The following is a 19,381-nucleotide window of genomic DNA, read 5'->3' on the forward strand; positions in this document are numbered from 1 at the left end:
CGAGACTCGTGAGACGGGCGAGGGGAACGAACGAACGAACGAAGAGTTGCATGGAAGAGGAGTTGCGCGGAGGACAAGAGGGAGAGAGAGGGACAAAGCGAGGGTTGGGGGACCACTAGCGAGGAAGTGGTGGGGCCAAAGAATTGGCGAGGACCAGGCTGTTCGCAGCAGGAGGAAGAGGAGAAGGAGGTGGTGGTGGCGGAGGAGGAGGAGGTGGTGGTCGTGTGGAGGAGGAGGGTAGTCGAGTATAGTCGGAGGGGTAGCGAGGGGCACGAGTGAGAGCTTAGGTGGGGGTTGCCGCCCCTCTCACGCGTTAACCCCGCCAACGTGGAGAGAACATACAGAAAGAAAGGGACAGGACGAGGGAGAAAGAGAGAGAGAGAACTCGGGCCGGTGCCCCTCTTCTCCTTCCGCGAGGTTCCTATGAATTTTGCGACACTCAATAAAAAGTGGTTCCACGAGGTTAACATTTCGGTAACTATACCCTCGCCTACCCAGGGCGCGCACGCACGCAGCAACGACGAGAGCGGATCGGAACGGACGTGTACAGGCGACGACACACCACGCTACGACTCACGATCACGTCGACGGAGACGAGTCGGCATAACGACGACGAGGACGAGGACGAGGACGAGGACGAAGACGACGTCGATCACGACGACGGAGTCGAACAACGCACGAAAAGCGCTTTACCTGATTGCGCGCGGGACACGCGTGTGAAAACGCGTACACGGACACGCGAGTTGCACGCGTGTAAAGAGAGTGGACGCACACCTACGGAAATTCAGTCGTGCGGACAAGAAGAATAATACAAGCGGTCGAGTTAAGCCGGTACGCGCGCGTGCAGGGAGAGAAACACGGTCGAGTGTAACAGCGGAGAAGAGCGAGAGAGGGACAGGAAGAACGAAGAGGAAGGAGAGAGAGAGAAAAAGTCCGAGGGACACGGACACAGGAGCACGCGGGCGCACGCATACATGCACGCGCATGCACGCATACCACGAGACCGCCGAAAAAACTGCACGGGAGAGGCGCAGCAACGGGCAAACCGAACCGCGCGCGAATCAAGTGCTTTGGCCAGTCGCGTTCCCAATCACTCTACGACTAGGTAGTCCCCCGGTGTGTCCCAAAGAAGCGGCAGGGAGCTGGTCCTTCGCTCGATGGTGTCGTCCCGCAAGATAATACCGGATACTTTACCGCGGGATTCTTTACCGCTTCTTCTTTTACTGGCCGACAACAGATATCCTACATTCGTCGATACTCCGTTGTAGATCATTTCCCATAAATCTCGTCGATCCTCGTACGTGCGATCAGTCTTGCAATTCGGTATCTGCCACGTCGTCGTTGTCGGAATCATCGTATCATCGGGAGTGCGTGATACGCTGATTGTTTTATTTCTTTTTTTTTTTCTTTTCATTCATTTTCTGTTCGCGATTTTTATCCGTGACGACATGGAAGGAGGAAGAGCGATCGAGAAGAGGAAACAGTGAAGTTGTCGGACGTCGTTTGGACATCGATGCGAATCATCGTCGTGGATACCAATTTACGGTGATTCGTGGTTGCACGCATTGAGAAAAGGGACAGAGGATCCACGTCATTCATCGTGACACGGTACCACGCTGTTACGTTATACACGCAGACTCCAACGATTGCTCCTTCGAGGACGTGTATCCTTCGCCCCGTACGTCCTTCGAAGCGCGAGTGACATCCGCGTGTACCGAGATATACGGAGCAAGCGTAATATAACTGCACACGTACGTTCAACGGTTCATACGACAGCGACAGTACGAATAAGTGAAAGCAATTGGGCTACAGGGTTTGCGGGCGAGGAAAAGTGCGTTGGTTTTTTCGTGTCGAGGATACACGGATTCTCGAGCAAGGAAATAAAGGACGATCGTCCGCTGTGGTAGTTGACTGATCGGGAAAAACAAAACATCATCGATCGTGTTCTTTCGTCGATGCCCGTCGAGATTCCGAGACACGAGTCGCGTGGTTCAGTACGCATCGTACGCGGTCCACGTTGTTCACGATAATTGAGGTTCGAGACACGCGAATTGCACGTCGAGTCCTGTGCGTTAGTCGTGCGATCGTTTTCACGAGGATGGACCTACGAGTATTACCGGTATCCACCGAAACGAACGAGGCCGTGAGTAACGATTAAGTGGTTTTGGAAATCCGAAGCAGAATTCAAACTCGTCGACTGTGCGTGGATTGGAGAGACAGAAGAGGAGGAGCAGCCAGAAATCGGCACACAGAAGGCGGCCGACATAGGACAGGAAAAGAAGGCTGCTCGTCGCGATCATCGTATCCGACAGTCAAACGGTGGGTTTAGCACCGACGACAAGGACACCGGGCAAAGGAGTCCCACACTTTACTTCGCGTTCGACGATCAAGGTACGTTCACAGCTGAGAGTAGTGGCCTTCGGCCGCTTGTCGGCTTCTAGAGCGAGAGACGCGTCCGATAGAGAGTACGAATGAAAAAGAGAAACTTTATGCTTGACAGAGATACACCCAGAAAAACCGTACGCGAAAAAGAGACAAATGAAAGAGGCGTAGAGAGAAAGAGTGTATATGCGTGTTTGCGTAACAAAGAAGAAACAACGGTCTGTTCGCGATGCGTTAGAGCGAGAGAAACGGAAAAGATTGGGCGCGTGTGTGCATCGTGAATCGTGCTCGCGCGCGTCGCATGCACGCGTACACGCACACCACGCAGATTCGTCGAATATCGCGTGTCCGTTCATTTCGCGTGGTGTGAGCGCTGCTGTTGCATGTGCCTATACTCGCCGCTACATGTGCATTCGTTCAAAGCATGTACATACGTATGTGGAGAACGCACGCATACATCGGGCACCGCGTGTACATAGCTAGACGGTATCGTAAGCGCGATTTCGTCGGTGTTCACGGACACGTCTCGCGTGTCTACGCGCAGCTAGTTAACCCGTCGCGGTAGAGTACGTATAGTAGACGTGGGATGCCGCGTGTAAAGAGCAGCGCGCGACCGTGAAAGGTAGGCGCGTACCCGGCGCTAGTTAGTAGCGTGTTTGTCCGTGCACATGGAGGGATTGCCGCGCGGCTAGACGACCGCTAGACGAACATAATGCCAGACGTTAGAGGTTGCCTGGGAAATGACGTAATCCGTCTGCGAGCGCTCGATCCTTTTGTCGCGCGCCCGCTCCAGGCCGCGTGTTACTACGAGTACCGTGTGTACGTACGTTAAGCTCGACCCTGCTGCTCTACGTTCACTCTCGTTTTCTCCGTGTTTTTTGCCCGGTTTTCCTAGTCGCTCCTGCGTACCCGACCACTCTCCCTCTCGTTCTCTCTCTCTCCCCTTTTTTTCTCTCACTCTTTTGCACCCCGTCGCGTTTCTTGTCTCTCCTTCTCACTCTACTCACTCGCTTTCCTTTCTCTCTTTTTTCGCCGGCGTTCATTCACGAAAAATTCCGCGTCTCGTAAAACGACGTATTCGCTCTCACTCTCTCTCTCTCGCTTCTCTTTTCCTCTCTTTCCGCCAGTCCGCGCGCGAGCAAACGTCGACCCGCTGTTGGCGAGATTCAATTAAACTGAGTTTCGTTTCGTCCCAGCGATCGCGACGATGATTCGTTTTTATTGCACGCCAGCGAACGGTTGTTTTTGGACCAACGTGTCAGGAAAACCCGACGCGGATAGTCGTACAATGGGATCGGAAGTGGTAGGTTCCTTGCAAGGTCATGCTAATTTGGTGGCAATCTGGCCGCGTTAGCACTGCCTCTATTTTGCCGAGACACCATCTCTCGGTACTTCGACTCTCCACCTCTTATCGTACCTGCCGCGGCTAGATCGTCCGCTTTTCCGTCTTTCCACGATTTCACTGCGGCATCGAGGGGAGAGAAACCTCAGGGCGGAGGTGCGCTTTCGCGATGATCGTCCCGAGCCTACGCTGACACGACTCTCCGGACTCCGGACGCTTCACGAATTCTCTCGCTCTTTTCCGCTCTATCCTTCGCTTTCTCCTCCTCGTTCATCCGTCTTCGTCTCCCTACCCTACTCTCTTGTCCCCTTCGCTCTGGGTCGTGCAACGTATCGTGCAGATCCCCTATTTTTACGAGCGACGCGCGTTTGTTACACGATGCCGCTGCAAGTTGAAAACACCGACCGACTAGATATAAATAGATCTCACGATACCAAACGAACACGCGGGGGTGAGAGCGGGGAGAGAAACCCCGTAGAAGTATGCTGCAGCGAGAGATGAGGAAAGAGGGTGGCGATGTAAAAGAAAAATTAAGAAGAAAATACATCTCTTTTTCTTTCGATGACAATCTGTGTTTTCCGAGCGCGGCTACTGAAAAAAAATCAGCGATTCCCTCGCGTGCTTCTGTTGGGTTGCGCGTCAGTCGGAGCGAACTCGTCGCGCCGCACGCCGTACCAATAAAAATTCCTCTGTAAGTATAAAGCCAATCCTTGAACGTGAGTTTGGACCCGTGATCCAGGAGCCTTGAAGACTTCGACGCTCGCCTACGAACTCATCGAATTTGTCCTCGCTAGAAGGATTCTCGTCGGCTTGTTTCGTATTCTGTTCTTTTAGATCTCAACAGATAGTCTCGGCAATTTACACACGGCGCGTTACTGTCTGTACTCCACCCGTTTCCTTTGGAAAAATGTCGTCGCGAAACAGATACCGAGACCTTTTGTTCCGGGTTTCTATTTACGTTCTAAAGTATACTTCGGAAAAAAAATTGTTCTTCGCCTTCCTGAAGGAGCGATCGGCGAGAGGATATCGTGGACCGGCTACATCGCTGCTAACACCTCCCTGCTCCGTTAGGAAAGAGGGAAAAGACAAACCAGCTTTACTAGTCTCTCGCAACGCCGTTTTGTCGACGTTCTCCTTGTGCTATGTTAGCCTTACGGCTTTTTTTATCGTCCACAATGACGCATAGATGCCCAGGTGCTCTCTTCTGGTTGCGTACGTTTCGTGCTCGCGTGCACTCGTCGGCTTACGCACGTATTACCTGCACGCACACGCGTAAGCGTACGCGTAGCCGCGTAAATGCGTGCGAAACTCGTGGCGACGAGCGACGTAATACATACGTATACATAAGAGAGAGAAAGACCCGCCGGTGAACCGCCTTTCCAAGCGCGTCCGCCCCGCAAAGGAGAATCGGATTTTTATATGAACTTACCTACCAATACTTACCTCCTACCTACAATTTTTTAGCAACCCACCGTCGAAACGAGACGTTCGATGAGTCGGCAAAACGCTTCGTTTGCCATGAACCACTTTACGTCGCGTCGTGTCGAAATGTTGTTTCCCGCTTCGACGAGTTCATTTTCACCGATCCAACCGCACACACTCTTACAGATTCAAATAATTTAACAACTCCCCTCGCGCGCACCCTTCATTCCTTAGAACGTCCATGAAACAATAATAAATAAGCAATCCTTTGTTGCAAAATCCAGTTCTGTATTTTTACTTGCACTGGATTTTTCGATTGGCCTCGTTCTCGGCCAGGATGTAACACCTCGCGACAAAATCAGTCGACATGATCGTTTGTCCGTGATATCTGTTGCTCCGATTCTGAAGTGCTTGTAATTGCGACCTAAATCTTCTTTTGACTTTCTATTTAGAGCAAACGCCGTTTAAAATGAGCATGAATCAATTTCGAATTAAATTTTAATGCAATCGAAATTTCGGTGCACCGTCTCGTTGCAGGGCGTCGTTCTCGATTTTCTCAACGGACAGCTGCGCGCCCGTGGAAAGGGTTATATCCACCGATAACGGTTTGTTCTCCTTGAACGGTGGAAGGTACCGCTTCTCCTCTCGCACCCGTTATTTCTCCCTTTCTCTTCTCCGGTACCTCCCGTTTTCTCTGGCCGAGTTAGACTATATCTCGGATGAGGGCAGAGTCGCGTGTGCATTGCCGTTTCGTCGTTACCGCAACAATTCCGTCTCATCGTGCTTTACTCCAATTAGCCGTGCTATATCGATGCGGTTAGGTGATCGCAGTTCGCCGGAATTGATCGCAGTCGATTCTTGAGAGCCGAATAATCGTTGTCGCGCACGGCTTAGCTCCGTAGCGTATTTAGATACACATTACGAAAGAGGAAGTGGAGGAAGAAGTGTGGTCGTGTCCTTCGATGTAGATTTCTATGTGTACATAATCGGTAACGAGTTACAAAGCCTAGATAGCGATTATTACGCGTGGAGATTCTTGGCCGCGATAAGGAACAACAAAACAATGCGCGGTACTGAGATAAGAATTTGGTGTCCGTGAAAATGAACGTACAATCGGTTATGGTAGGGATGCGAGGGAGGGTTAACGAGACAAGAAGCATCGTAAGCTGTCGAAAAAATATATCGTACTTCTAGGAGATCGACCCAGTTAAGAGGCATTTTTAAAAATAAAAGGGAGTCTAATTAAATTTAATGAGCGGCGTACATCGTTGCCGCCTTCATCGCAAACCGTTCGACGAGTCACGCTCGCGACGAACGAGCGGCGGGGTCTGCAGCTGTAGTCAAATTTTTCGCCTCGATACTATTCGCACGCACACTGTCTACGCGCAGGTATGCACGCACATAATCTGAATCGACCGATTAGATTAGACGCCTAGTAACTAGATTACGCGACGGTCGTGTGTTATCTGCGAAATTAGACTCCGGCTTGAATACGTTATTTAGGCGAGCCGGATGCTAGAATAACCTCGGCGAAGATTTAACGATGGCCTTTGCCTCGCGATTTACGATCCACGTATCCACGGCAATTGTATACGATTTGTCGTGTGTATACACTGGCTGAAATTCGGTAGGTCGTAAATTTCGTCCTCCTCTCCGACCTTGATTCGATGACGATCGCGCTCTTTATCTATGAAAAACAGTTTTTACGAGCTGATTAAAAATATACGATCATGAGATCGCGAACACGATCGACTGCGCGGTATCTTATCGGGGCCCGATTCAGCCTTTGCTAGGCAAATATGCACCTCGCGTGGCCGTTCATTGAAATTCATCACAACCCATCGTCCACTCTCCTAGCCTGTACATTACGGAGAAACACTGGCCATCATGAGAAGCACTGGCGACACGTTCGCATGCATTTGAATATACGCATTGGATATCTGGCGTATAACGAGATCGAATTTCTTATGTTTAACTATGATTCTTTTTAATTTTATTACTATGAAAACGGTTACGGATTGAAAAGCTCCTTTCGCGTGCTTGCAAGGAAGATCGAGTTTTAAATCGTGGTGATCGAGAAAGCTTGCCAAAAGACGGAACGCACCAAGGTTGACGCGCATCAAACGTTCCACGTTTCATCGGCAGAAATTCTTTCCGCGTAAAAGCGGCCGGATGTCGCATGGAATCCTGATTAATTAGCAGTGCGCGTATATAATGAAGATAACAGTATCGTGGTATGGTAACTGACCGCCGCCGAATTAGAGGGAAGACAATGGGCCTGCCGATTTCGCAACACCTTAAAAATTCCGGGACCATGCAGTTGATTATGACGAATTTCGCGCTGACTCCTATCCAGCCAAACTTGTATCAACGAAGGAGTGGGTATTTATGCAAGCGAGGTTCCTTCGTTGATTCTTTGTTTCGTCGTGTGTTACACGCACATGTGCACATGCGCGCGCCCACAACGTCCCGATGAAAAAAATTGTCACGACGCGGCGCGTCGGTGGCTCGCCTCGTTCGGCCTGCCGCCGTCTATCCGCTTCGTTTGCGGGCTTTCGCTCTGGCGCGAGAGTTCGTGCCATTTACAGATCGGTTCAGCGAAGAAGTTCGCGTCCTCTGCCCCCTTCCCCGGGTAAGCTTCAATGGGTGACGCCTCTGAGAATAACGGTCCCTTGGTAGGTGCAAGAACGTGTCTTCGTCCGAGATCTCGGTTCCCTCTGACCGTCTTTCCCTCTCGTTCTTTGGGGCATGCTTCCGGGATTCCGTGGAAACCGATCGCGCGTTTTTGCCCACCCGATCTAAATTGAATGGAACTCGTTGTCCCGCGCGGTTTGATCGACGAGAATTAGCGAACGGGCACGATGGTGACAAATGCATCGTCTACGTGGGCGTCTGTGGTTCAATTAAAAATACAGTCGGTGACCCATTTCCAGTATTTTTAAGCGACGACGGAAATATTCGGTGGATCATCGTGTCTTAATTAATCGCGCGAACACCGATTGAAAAGTGGGTCGGTACACGTCGTGCTGGTCGTCCGGCAAACTGGAAAAAGTGAGCCGTCTTAAACGCAAATTTTGTACTCGTTTTAATAACTATCGTTCGATTTCCAACGTGTATTTCCGTTGAAATATTTTAAGCGCCTCGCCGAGGGCAAACAATGCACCAGCACATTTGTTCGAAGTAGTGAAAATGCTAGGATCATCCATGATAGATAGCGTCGTTCTAAAATAAGTGCTCTCGAGTTAAATTGGAGTCGTTAGTGTATGGCGCGGTGGTTTTAGGTGCGCCGAACGCGTAGTAGTGGAAGGCGACGTAGTCGCAGCCGGTTGCAGTAGTGCGAGCGCAGCGATAGTTAACCGTAGTTGCAGTGGAATAGTATCGGAATAGACGCGCACTAGGCCGCGCTGCAAGTAGTGTGTATCTATTACTAGGCAGACAGGGAGACGTGTCGCGCGCCCGGCCTTTTCCAGCGTTCACTCGATGCTTTATTGGTTCCTCTTGTTTCTTCACTATATTTTTTTTTCTATAAAATCTTTAACACCTCGTAAAAATTTATTGAGTGCCTTGCGTACGAACGTTTATTTCGATGACGCTTATGAAACAATCGGCCGGTGACTAATCCGTAGGTGATATCAAGTAGCTATTTTCGTTATTTTCACAATTCTTATGTAAACAGGTCAGCTAAAAAGATCGTATACGGAGTCGTTAGTCTTCTGGGTACTTGTGAGTTCTAGAGCCGCAGCGTTCGGTTTTGTTTGAAGTAGAGTCGGAGATCGCGGGAAGGAAATTGACCGAGCAATTCTCACCTGACACGGCGATGGCATCGTCTGTTCCTAACACATTCCCACGTTTCACGGTGTATTGGCCGCCACGACTATACCGATGAAAAGAAATAATTGGTTGTTTGGCTGCCGGCGGATTAGCCTGTTCGAGGTCAACGGCCACCAAATGTTTGCGAATGCAGTAGGAGGGAGGGAAAAGGGTACCGGTTCGAACGAAACACACTAGCGAGGGACCGAGGGATGAGGAGGAACGGAGGTGATGGGAAGGAGAGAATCGGTGGAAGGGGAGGAGAAAGGAAAAAGGTGGTGAGGGCACGTACGATGCAGTCACTGAGTGAAGGAGAGAGAAAGAGAGCAGAGGAGGACTCAGACCCCGCATATTCTTGCCCTGCTGCCTCTGTCTCACCCCCCACGAAAGCCTCGCGTGTGTAGAGTGCATTTAGGACGCATGTACGGTCGCGCCTAAAGAGGATGATATTCTTTATCGCTGCAGTTTCTGTCTATTGGGACGAATTCATGCGGCGGTTGTTGGCAAGCGCGTTAACTGGCAGGTGCGCCGGGTTAATGAGCACAACCGGGGTTCAAAACTGCCGAAAAGGGCGCTTTTGAGGCTTCCTCGGTGTACCAGGCACCGCGAGTACGAACAAACCGTGTCTTCCTTTCTCTCGATTCTTTTTCGGTTCCCTTAATTTTCATTAATTGGTTCAACGATGCTGGGTTAATCGTGGGATATTGAAATCCGCGTTTGCGTCCGATAATCGTCGACTAAATCTCCGCGACAAAACGAACCATTTAAAAGGAACGTGAAGTAGTCGTCTTCTTATTCTTCTTCTATTGGAGCAAGGATATTGGAGAACAGATTCTGAGCAACTCCGATCGTAAATATTTAGTGCCTCGGCTTTCTGTACAAAGGATTAGGTTTTCTTTTGATAATAATTTGAAACGCAACGAATAGAAAAGTCTCTTGATCTGACGATTATAAGAATATTTTTCTCTCGTCTAACGATATCTAGGATGGACGAAAAGAAGACATCGTAATTTCATAGGTTTTCTTATTTATTTAAACGTTGTACGTAAAGCAGAGGGCGAGACGTTGAAGGAGCAGACGCATGATGTAGTATGGTGGGAATTAGTACGTACTAATATGCGTGAGTGAACTGGAAAGAAACCGTGAAATGGTACAAGTGCTTGCTAGGAGTGTCTCGGTGCAGGATTCCGTGAGACATAGTTTTGAACGAGAAACAGTGACACAGATCACTATGTGGCATGCCCAGTTTCCTATTTGGAGCCGAGGAAACGTCGATTTCTGAATTTAGTTATTTTCACGGTGCAGAGGTTTTGACCTAATTAAATATCGGGTCGCACATCCTTTGTGTATTTCAAGACATCTAACTCGAGAGTCTCGGGACGGCATAAATAAACGCAGGGATTCGACCGATTCGCGCGCGTGGGAAACGAATTTCTTATTTCAGAAACCGTTTCCAAATTCGCGCACCTGCAAGGTTACGGGCCGTTCGGACCCGTGAGACAAAGAGGAGAGGAAAGGATCGTGTATCACGCGATCGAATCTAGCGCAGGTGGAGCTGCGAAAGAACCGTGTGTACGAGTCCACGAAGGACCGGTCGAAACATCTGCATTTTCCCCTACACGCGCGGCTTTGGCCAAGCGCTACATCCGACCTCGCGTTCATTTACGCTCCTCGTTATTATGCATTATCCTCGAGCCGTATTTACCGCAATTCAACGTTTAAACGCGACGACGCTCTCCTTCCCGCGAGCTGGCTAAGCGCATCACGCATTCGTTAACACGCGCGCGGTCCCTCGGCTTCTCCTCTTCGCGCCTATTCTTTTTTTTTTTTTTAACTCTGAGTCTCGATTTTGTAAACGCGAAGGTCTGCCCGCGGAGCAGACAAGCGGTGCGCCGCATCCTGAATATGCACGTTCAAGGGCAACTGACTCATAGACTCTTGGTGTGGCGTATTCCATAGGAAACGACGTTCAATGTATCGTTCACCGATAGATTGGGGAGGGGATGAAAAAGCCGAGTCACTGTTTCTGTTTCAATGGCGCATCGTCGAATCGGAATAGAGACGACGCAGTTCAGGAAGCTCCTTTTCTGTGTCAATTGGTCTTTAAAAAAAAAAAGAAAAGAAAAAAAAATAGAATAAGCTAGTTTGTACTCATCCCCCTTTTATACGGCGGTATGCTTTAATCAGGGAAATAAACTGGGAAACGTGATTCATCGCGCGAATAGTGGATCCTTTTTTTCCGAACAACTGCACGCAATAGAAAACAAGTTCGTTTTATTTACGTGTATTTTATACAATCGCTGTAAAGAGATTAACGTATAACGGTGTTAACGCATATTTTCCCCGATTTCGCTTTTTTTCCGCGAGCGATAGAAATCGTTGATCGAATAACGCTTCCTTTTTGTGGACGAAATTTATTTCGTGATTAGTAGAGCTGCATCTGGCTCACGGCTATTTACCGTGAATTATTCGACCAAGGTCAGTGGAACGTTCCTCCGGCGGTCGGCGCGGACCGGAGAAGAAAACCGGGAGAGGAATCGGGAAAACGGGCTCTGTCAGCTAGCTCTCGGAAACATTTCTAGGCAATGTAGTCGAAGTATAGGTGCCACAGCCCTCAGCTTTGGCTCCTAGGAATCCAATCAATAAATATTACAATGGAACCCCTAGAGAAGTAGGGGAGCGTATCCTCCTCTTTCGCCCGGCTCTGTCGTCCTCCTCCGTCGTCCCCTCTCGCTTCTGGTCCTCCTCTTTCTGTCGTGTCGGTGGAAAAAGGATCTGTTATACGTCGCGTCGCGCTCTTACAGTCGTCGTGTTCCTCGTCCTCGTTCGCCTCGTCCTCGACTACATCCGCGAAACTTTGTCTCCCTCTTTCTCCTACTATCTATCCGTCACTCTTTTTCGTCTCCTCGCTCCTCTCTCACTCTCGCTTTCTCTCGCTCCATAGTACGCTTTTTCCCTCAGCTTACCCACCTCTTTTTCAGTCTGTCTTTCTCGCCGTGGCCCCTCCGCCCTTTTCGCCCGGTTCCTCACGCCCCTCGCCCTTCTTCCTAAGCCCGTACCAACTCCCATTCGACCCCGCGGCACCCCGCCGCATCCCTCTCATCCAGCGGCGTTTACATTTTACTTTTCTAGTAGCGAATTAAAACCGCGTTCATGCGCAGCCCGCGGAAGGGCGTAATGATTTTTTGAGGGGCGAATCGAGTGGGGTCGCCTACAGCAACGGCGGAGGGGGTAGTAGCTGCGGGCGCGAGCTTAGCAGGAGCAGGATGGCAGGAGGGATCGCGAGACAGGCCGGCTGTCGAATAGATGGATGGCTAGACTCTCTCCCTGTTTCGACGGCGGGGGCATCGTCGTTCCTCGTTAAAATATCATACGTATCGGTGAACGTGGTTACACGTGCATCGAGAATTCGATAAGACAGGTTTATTCTCAACCAGCAACGATAATAAGGGGGATCGTACGAGAGTAGGCGGCAAGTCGAACCTGACCGAAGCTCTCTTATCGATGATCGGCGTGAGTTTCGGTTCAGTCGTAATGTACGTAAATCTTGCCGGAGACTGTGACCATGATCACGGGTATTGGACATACGAATCGGAACTGGATGATCGGGGTGGCAATCTATCTGCGATAATCCGAAGTACGCGAGCCACGCGAATCGGAGCTGGTAGAGCGGTGGCGCCTTTAAAATTCCAGCTCCACCGCTTTTAATTGGAAGTCGTTAGCTTTGCGCATTTTCGTCTCGTGGGCTAACGGGTGAAGAAGGGTGGGCCCGTAGGGAAGAGAGAGGTAGACTCAGAGGGGGAGTGCGGCGCGAAGAGAGATAGCGAGGGAGAAAAAGAGAGAGAGAGAGTGAAAGAGAGGAGAGACGAAAGAAGAAGAGAAGAGAAAAGAGGCGGGCTGGGCAAGGGTGTAGCGGGGTAAAAGAGGAGACGCGGCCACAGGCATAAAGCTCCCCACCAACGGCGGGCGGCATCGGGCTCTCTTTTCTTCATTGCTCTCTCCTCTCTCCTTCCTCTACTCTTTCTCGCTCTCTCCTTCTGCGTACGCACTATTTTTTAGTCCGCACTTATTACGACAGATGTCTCATGCTCCGATAAAGAATAACGGCGGCCGGCGGGTACTGTTCCCCCCCGCATGCTAGTCCTAACCAGGCTCGGGAGCTGCAGCCTGTACTCTCGCTGCTGCTCGGTTCGTGGTGTCGTTCGTGGTGACACGACGCGACACACGACACGGACACGATACGACACGTTACTTCGCCTTGCGCACACCTTACATTTTCTTTTATTTCCGTCTGTCACAGTTCCTTCTCTGTTGCACACCACCCTTAAACACGAGGGGTTCCACCTCCCTTCCCCGGAACGTACTCGCGGAACGTGTTGCACCACAGTGACTTCGTCTCGGGACGTGTCAGCGGTTGGTGCGGTGACTCCTATCATCCGCGAGTCCACGCGCTACGATACACGCTCTATTCGCTTCGAGCGGGCGGTGGTAGTAGTGGTGGTTGATGCTGGCCGGTAGTGGTGGTGGTGGTAGTAGTGTCTCGGTGGAACGGAGCGGCGAGAGAAGCTTCGCATTCCGGAGTGAAACGCGCGGCAATTTGCGTAACGGTGGCTGCTTGCATCCCGAACAGAGAAACACGTGGCTAGGTGGGTCGTGCGTGCGACAGACCGGTTCGAAACTCCCGCGCGTTGCCACGAGATCCGCAGCCGTCTCTCGACGACCACGTTCGCCGGTGTTTTCGTATTTCGCGGGAATGACCTACGGTCGCACGAAGCAACTGTGTCGAGCTGAGACATCATGACGAATTAAAAGAGCCAGTTGAGCAACCGTTCTTCTTTACGTTCTTTTATTTATCTCTATCTTTGGCTCGAGGCGCGCGTACTGTGCCACTGCCTGAGCGTTGCATCGTCAACCAAAGTCTCAGACTTCTCCCCTCGTGTCTTCCGCTGTCTGCAGGCCTATCCTCTCGCGGAAACCTTATTCTCTCCTCTCGTCGTCGCAGATCGAACGCGAATACAAGTGTGTAACGCGACGCGTAGGAACGAAGTTAGTCTTTTAGGGTAATTACGTGCTGCTGTCACTGTCAGCTTCGACGCGTGATAACACGGGGATCTCGCGACCGCATCTGCGAGAGCGAACGTGCGAAAAAGCGGCGCAGCCTGCGCTCGAAGGATGCGCTTCTGAACCGCGAGACTCGAAGAGGGGCAGGAGGAACGGAGCGCACGTGTGCGACGTGTCTGACACGACAGGTGCCACAAGGTAAACCTCGTTACCTTTTCGAAAGATTGTGACACGCGTGCACCTCTTCCGTTTCCCAGAACCGCAAGGAAATCCGTTTCTCCAGAGGTACAGGCGGTGGTAAAAATTCCAGACGCGTCCTCCACGATTCCCGACGAAATCTGCTCGCCGTCTCCCCATCTTTCTTTTTCTCCGCTCATTCCCCCTTTCTCTCTTTTTTCCTCTCCGTCTTCTTGTCCCTCTCTGCCATCAGTGTCACTGTCCATCCGCCCGCGTATGTATGCCTGTCCGTATGCGTCTTGTCTTTGTGTTTCCCTGTGTATGTCTCTCGGTGTCTCTCTCTGTCAGACGATACCTCCTTCTCTCTCCTGTCGGTCGTTCTCGCTCGTCGTACCGGCGATCGCCGGCTTTTCGTACGTTTTCGTGCGGCCTCGCTACCGCGCCGCGACGTACGCCCGCGTCGACGAAGGCACACAGCTGCACAGTCGTGACGTGACGTTTCGGGGGTTAGTTCGCACGGTATGTGACGGAGAAAGAGGCCACCGGTAGACTGCTGCTCCAACGTGCTCCTTCCGAGGCTCGCTTCCGGTTTTTCTGAACAATTTGCGGTTTTTCTGCTGATTTTCGTCCGATCTCATTCGCATTTCGTTCATACCTCCAGTGACGTCGCGCCGTACGTGATCCTCGCCGATTTCTCAGATCGTAATATCGACGAGTCGTTCTATATCCCAGAAACGGAAAATAATGTTTATCTGCCTCTACCTTGACATTTTTTGCTTCCTTCGTTGTCCGTCGTAAGTGTCACGCGTGGCACGCGCGAAACCGCACGCGGTTGCTCCGTTACGCTCGTTCTTCTGCTCGCTTTCCTCCTCCTCTCGGGTTTTCCTTCCTTCTTTCCTTCCTTCCATTCGTCCATCCCTTCCGACGAAATCGTACTTCTTCCTAGATCGTTCGACGCGCGACCGTCCGTCCGTCAACAACGTGACCGCGTTCCCATGCTGTCCGTCCTGCCCGACGCTTAACTCGATAGATCGATAGCCCTGTGCGGCGATCGCGAATTATCCGGGCGCACGTCGAAATTCAAAAACGCATACGTAAGGAAGAAACGGCGCCGTTAAACGGGAATCGTGGGCCGACGTCGATCCTGGATCAGTAGTTTGGCCGAGAATGATTGTCCGCCACGATGAAGCAGCACTAGTGGCCGAGTGTAGGGGACTTTTTCGCGAACTTGTGAAGTGCGCACTTTTTTGCGAGGTGGCGTTGTGCAGATAAAACGCAGAGCGTTTCAATTCGATTCATTGTTACGGTCATTAGCTTACGCGGCATGACGAGTGATAGGTGTGCTTTCGCGATAACGCATCTACTTTCTTCGAACTGTGATTACATTCTGGATAGTGTGGTGGTGAATGTGCCTTAGAAATACCGATACCGATTAACAACCGTTTAGCCGCGATCGCTGGGAAAAAGGTAGCGTATTATGTTGACCGATCCTTCAGTCCATGACATTTCGGCCGTTCGCTGATTCGTTCGCTTTGAATTTTCATCACCAATTCCGCCGATGACATTTGAAGACAGTGTCTGCTCGCGCCAAGTCGATCGCGTATATAATTTTCGAAAAGAGATTTGTAACTCGCTCGTTATTTCTCACTTTCTTATTAGCCACGCTCCGCGGACAATTGCATGTTTGGTAAATACGACAAATAAATTTCATTCTTGATTATCCTCGACTAGAATCGACGTCAATCCACAGCCGAATTCTATTATCAAAACGTTGCCGAGGATTTTCACGGGACTGGCGAAACTTATCTCGAATTCGTCACACATAAATTTAGCAACGCGCGATAGCAAACTAAAAAAGTCTGAAAACAGTTTCCGAATCGCACCGTGGAGCAGCTTATGATAAAAAGTGTATCTACGAGAAAAAGATTTCTTTCTTTTTTCCTCGTACTTTGGCAGCCGATAACAACTTGGACGTATCCAAAATATTGCGGCACAGCGTATCGTTTAACGTTCGATCTTTGTTTAGTTTCTCTTGACTGCTGCCGTTAGCAAATTAATTACTACATATTTATCCGAAACGGTTAGCGTAAAAATACCTTTCGAAACAAACGATACGATTTATCAACGGAAACGTTATAAAATAGTACGCGTACAGTATGTCCATGCCTCTCCTCCTTATCGTAATAAACGCGTTATAGAATACAAAAAAACAGTCATTAATTCCATATTGTATCGACGCTTTCGTCGTGGCATGCACCGCACACATACGAACGTGAGCAACGAGCACTGTAAATTTGTTTTAAGATCGTTTTTTTTATCATTTTGCTAAGATAACACTATCAGCATACATTTAATGCTTGCGCTTTTATAAGTGGCGGAGAGAATTATTTAATCGTATGTTCTGGCTTCACTCCAGCCTGGCGACCTAATTTTCTTGTATGGTGCAAATAAAAAGTAGCGTAATCCATCGTTTCTATTTTTACGCGTCATGCACTCTTTAATTCTTATTCTTCGTCTACTCTCGACATCGTTCGGACGATACGTACATCTTCCTTCCTCCCTTCTTTTTTTTCTGTTCCATTCGTCCAGTGAAAAAATGAGTCGATGATCTACATTCGCGTTTACGCGTCAGACTCGCGAAGATCGTTTCAAGCTTTCGAAACGCTACCGACTAGCGACCAGTCCGCCGCGGATCTAGATGCCACGTAAAAATACCGCAAACTCCGAAGAGTCGTTTTGCAGCACGCACACGCATACGCACACGGGAACGCTTTGCCCGTACGTTCGTCCCGTATTTTTATTCCGTCGGAATTAATAACATGTGTTCCGTGCACGACACACCTCTGGTTCGTCTCGTCCTCCAACGAATCCGCGCACATTAATTCACGAGTTATATAAGTTTTCGTGGCTCCAGGAGAGTGGAAGCAAATTAACATCTGTTCTAATGCCACACCTACGGTAAACACGCCGGTTAAATACACCGGTAGATACCGAAATATTATATAATCTTCGCCCGTCTCTTCAATGGTCAGACGAAATTCCTCCTGCTTCTTCTGATCCTCGCCCTCGGATCGTATCAACTACTCGATGGGTCGGTTAGGTCGTAACGAGATGCTCGTTGCAAGCGTGTTGCAATCATACTTTTTTTTTATTTGGAACGTCGGTTATAAAAAAATTATCAGGTTTCGAGCTTATCTCGCGGTCTATCGTGCAACTAGAAAATTTCGGCCGGATGTACATACACAGGTACGCGTTTGCGAAAGGCGTGAGCGCGCGCGCGCGCATAATGCCGATCGAACCGGCATCTCTTTCGTTTAAAGCGTTTCTTGGTTGGTCGTCAACTGGCGAAGCATGATATTTTATTAGACGACGAGACGCAAGCGCGTCGTGCTTTCATCGGTTTAAACAGCGTTGCATTATTTTCTGATTGTAGGTGAATAGATATAACGATGGTAGATACGCAACACTTTTGTCTGCGATGGAACAATTACCAAAGCAGTATAACGTCGGCGTTTGAAAACTTGAGGGACGATGAAGATTTCGTGGACGTCACACTGGCCTGCGATGGCAAAAGCCTCAAAGCGCACCGCGTCGTACTCTCCGCGTGCAGTCCCTACTTTAGAGAATTGCTCAAGGTAAGACAGAAAACATCCCTGCCTACTATTCCTTTGGCTTCGCGACCGCATTCGCTTCCCGCGCCCTGCTATCGTATCGCTCAACGTCGAACCCTCCTCGATTTGGTTGATCCATCGAGTGCAACGTCAATGTTTAACCAATACGAGAACGTGTCTCTTCTTTTCCTCCTTTGCATCCCCTGTTGCAGAGCACACCGTGTAAACACCCGGTGATAGTACTTCAAGACGTGGCGTTCAGCGACTTGCACGCTTTGGTAGAGTTCATCTATCACGGGGAAGTGAACGTGCATCAGCGTTCCCTTAGCAGTTTTTTGAAGACCGCCGAAGTCCTCAGGGTATCGGGGCTTACGCAACAGGCAGATCAAACAGACAGGGACGAGGTAAGCGTCCATTGCCACATGACTATCACCGTTTACCCTCATCCTTTTCAATTGCCGTACGACGGAACAGACCGGACTATATTTAATAATCGAGTAAATTGATTATGCTTTGCATGTTATCTCTGATAGAGACGTGACTTTTAACTAACGAGACATCTTATCTTGCACAATGTATGCCCATCTTGATTCCAGTCCATAATTGTCATAGGTCAAGCAAACAAAGATAATCAACTTTATTACATACAGAACACGATCCAATCGCAATCACAATTTCGAGGACATACTTGAATTATCCAAATTCTTTTTTTGTTAAATGACTGTCCTTGCATTTTAGATGATCCTATTACCCCTTTGTTTAATTATATTATAGTTGTCCCATGTGCGCGCGTTGGCTGCCGGTGGCAATCATGTTCCCTTCCACGAAAAATTGGACGAAAGCTTTCCCCGGGGTGGTTCCCCGCCCACGCCAGTAACTCCGACGCCGACGACTGTGCAACAATTGCTGCGTAGAGCGCAGATACGTAGGAACGAGAGACGAACGCCCGATCCGCACGATGAATCGGTGAAGAAGGCGAGGGTCCCGTCGCCACCGTTGAACAACAACGATGCGACGCCTACGGACTTTTCGATGGTGAAGAATCATCTGTCGAGCAAGGTTGAGGGAAACGGCGTCCACGAGGAGAAATGTCCCCTGGAAGACAATATCAAGTGCGAGCCGTTGGAACTGACAGGCGGTAACAGTGGCAATGGTGGCAACAACGAGGACTCGTCGGATTCTGGGCAAGCGGCGTCCGATCGGCCACCGGCATCGGCGAGCAGTAATGAGCACGAGGCCGAGTCCGAGCACACGTCCACACCGAATTTTTTGTCCGAGGCGAAGATGTACTCGCACACGCCTGGGAGCTTTAACTTCAGTATGGCTGCGCTCGCTGGCGATCATACACCGTTGTCAGGTACGTCAATCAGTTAAGCTCACACTAGGCCTGTACGCATTGACCAATTTTTCATCGCCTATCTCGTCGCGTTTCTGAGTACAGTTTGTTTGATTTTCTTTTTCAAATCCTTTCTTGTGGCTATTGTCATTTTTTTAAGTTTTGAAGAATGTAAGGTAGAATTAAATCGTACGATTTTTAGTTAATCACTGATCTGCAATTTTATTATTCTTGCCTTTT

General features: G+C 49.8%; 1 protein-coding gene across 11 annotated transcripts in view; it reads left to right on the forward strand.

Annotated features, from left to right (window-relative positions):
- Positions 1 to 392: 392 nt before the first annotated feature.
- Positions 393 to 19,381, forward strand: part of br (broad-complex core protein) — a 30,886-nt gene continuing 11,897 nt past the window's right edge. Inside the window, exons 1-5 of one of the 11 annotated variants that reach the window (XM_026817090.1) lie at positions 12,968 to 14,215; positions 15,141 to 15,661; positions 17,628 to 17,829; positions 18,018 to 18,209; positions 18,580 to 19,162. In XM_026817090.1, coding sequence (XP_026672891.1) covers positions 17,644 to 17,829; positions 18,018 to 18,209; positions 18,580 to 19,162 — 961 coding nt within the window. In that variant the 5' untranslated portion in view covers positions 12,968 to 14,215; positions 15,141 to 15,661; positions 17,628 to 17,643. The other 10 variants (XM_026817087.1, XM_026817092.1, XM_026817091.1 and 7 more) reach the window with 10 other exon arrangements.

This window comes from Ceratina calcarata, unplaced genomic scaffold (genome assembly GCF_001652005.2).
Source record: "Ceratina calcarata isolate Rehan_Ccalc_2016 unplaced genomic scaffold, ASM165200v1 scaffold554.2, whole genome shotgun sequence".
Classification (NCBI taxonomy): Eukaryota; Metazoa; Arthropoda; class Insecta; order Hymenoptera; family Apidae; genus Ceratina; species Ceratina calcarata.